The following is a 2028-nucleotide window of genomic DNA, read 5'->3' on the forward strand; positions in this document are numbered from 1 at the left end:
AGTCCATCACCGGCATCTCCACATCACGTTTGTTTTCAGTCAGGTTTACATGAACTTTTATCATGGAACAGAAGTTTCAAAATATCTACATACGTATAAAATGAAGAAGCTGCATCCCTACTTGCTCCATAGAGAGAGCCTAATTAGTACAAAAAGCAAAATACTCCAGACTCAGAGAATAATTAGCAAAGTTTATCCATTTGAGATCAAGTGGAGGAGAGAAGATCTCAGACAAACAGACTATCTCAGCAGGAGCTTCTGCGGCTGCGCACTGAGGCCGAGCCGCCTCCTGCCCCGTCTCCATAGTAACCGAGCTCCAAGCTCAGGCTCCGGCACCAGACCATGGCGGCGAGGGTGAAACCCAAGGCAGCCCGATCTCAAATCGAAAACCAGAGCAACCCATCTTCCCGCAAAGCCTCCGACAGGACACTCTCCGACACCTTGGTGGTAGGTGAGCGAGCGGCTGGCCGGGCGCGGCGGGGTCCCGGGGCTTGGGTTTGTACCAATGGGTGTCCTTCAAGATTCAGCCCCTGAAAGTTCCCCTCCCACCTCTCTTCATCCCCCCCACCACCCCACTCACCCTACTCGTCCCCCCCCACCCACCCTCTCTCGTCCCCTCCCCCACCCTCTCTCGTCCCCCTCCCCCCACCCTCTCTCGTCCCCCTCCCCCACCCTCTCTCGTCCCCTCCCCCCACCCTCTCTCGTCCCCCTCCCCCCACCCTCTCTCGTCCCCCTCCCCCACCCTCTCTCGTCCCCCTCCCCCCACCCTCTCTCGTCCCCCTCCCCCCACCCTCTCTCGTCCCCCTCCCCCCACCCTCTCTCGTCCCCCTCCCCCCACCCTCTCTCGTCCCCCTCCCCCCACCCTCTCTCGTCCCCCTCCCCCCACCCTCTCTCGTCCCCCTCCCCCCACCCTCTCTCGTCCCCCTCCCCCCACCCTCTCTCGTCCCCCTCCCCCCACCCTCTCTCGTCCCCACCCACCCTCACTCGTCCCCCTCACCTCCCCCCCCACCCTCTCTCGTCCCCCTCCCCCCACCCACCCTCTCTCGTCCCCTCCCCCCCCACCCACCCTCTCTCGTCCCCCTCCCCCCCCACCCACCCTCTCTCGTCCCCCTCCCCCCCCACCCACCCTCTCTCGTCCCCCTCCCCCCCCACCCACACTCTCTCGTCCCCCTCCCCCCACCACACTCTCTCGTCCCCCTCCCCCCCCACCCACCCTCTCTCGTCCCCCTCCCCCCCCACCCACCCTCTCTCGTCCCCCTCCCCCCCCACCCACCCTCTCTCGTCCCCCCCCACCCACCCTCACTCGTCCCCTCCCCCCACCCTCTCTCGTCCCCCTCCCCCACCCTCTCTCGTCCCCCTCCCCCCACCCTCTCTCGTCCCCCTCCCCCCACCCTCTCTCGTCCCCCTCCCCCCACCCTCTCTCGTCCCCCTCCCCCCACCCTCTCTCGTCCCCCTCCCCCCACCCTCTCTCGTCCCCTCCCCCACCCTCTCTCGTCCCCCTCCCCCCACCCTCTCTCGTCCCCCTCCCCCCACCCTCTCTCGTCCCCCTCCCCCCACCCTCTCTCGTCCCCCTCCCCCCACCCTCTCTCGTCCCCCTCCCCCCACCCTCTCTCGTCCCCCTCCCCCCACCCTCTCTCGTCCCCCTCCCCCCACCCTCTCTCGTCCCCCTCCCCCCACCCTCTCTCGTCCCCCTCCCCCCACCCTCTCTCGTCCCCCTCCCCCCACCCTCTCTCGTCCCCCTCCCCCCACCCTCACTCGTCCCCCCCCACCCTCTCTCGTCCCCCTCCCCCCCCCCACCCTCTCTCGTCCCCCTCCCCCCACCCACCCTCTCTCGTCCCCCTCCCCCCCCCACCACCCTCTCTCGTCCCCCTCCCCCCCCACCCACCCTCTCTCGTCCCCCTCCCCCCCACCCACCCTCTCTCGTCCCCCTCCCCCCCCCCACCCACCCTCTCTCGTCCCCCTCCCCCCCCACCCACCCTCTCTCGTCCCCCTCCCCCCCCACCCACCCTCTCTCGTCCCCCTCCCCCA

General features: G+C 68.6%; 1 protein-coding gene across 4 annotated transcripts in view; it reads left to right on the forward strand.

Moving 5' to 3' along the window:
* The first annotated feature begins 324 nt into the window (after nt 1-324).
* cabcoco1 (ciliary associated calcium binding coiled-coil 1) overlaps nt 325-2028 on the forward strand; it is an 88621-nt gene continuing 86917 nt past the window's right edge. For all 4 annotated transcript variants that reach the window (XR_010966785.1, XM_068002769.1, XM_068002767.1 and 1 more), the window contains exon 1: nt 325-447. Coding sequence is in view for 3 of the 4 variants with exons in the window: in XM_068002769.1 (XP_067858870.1) it covers nt 343-447 (105 nt within the window). In the remaining variant the exon portion in view is untranslated. The remainder of the gene's footprint in view (nt 448-2028) is intronic.

The sequence above is a fragment of the Heptranchias perlo genome, chromosome 21, assembly GCF_035084215.1.
Source record: "Heptranchias perlo isolate sHepPer1 chromosome 21, sHepPer1.hap1, whole genome shotgun sequence".
Lineage (NCBI taxonomy): Eukaryota > Metazoa > Chordata > Chondrichthyes > Hexanchiformes > Hexanchidae > Heptranchias > Heptranchias perlo.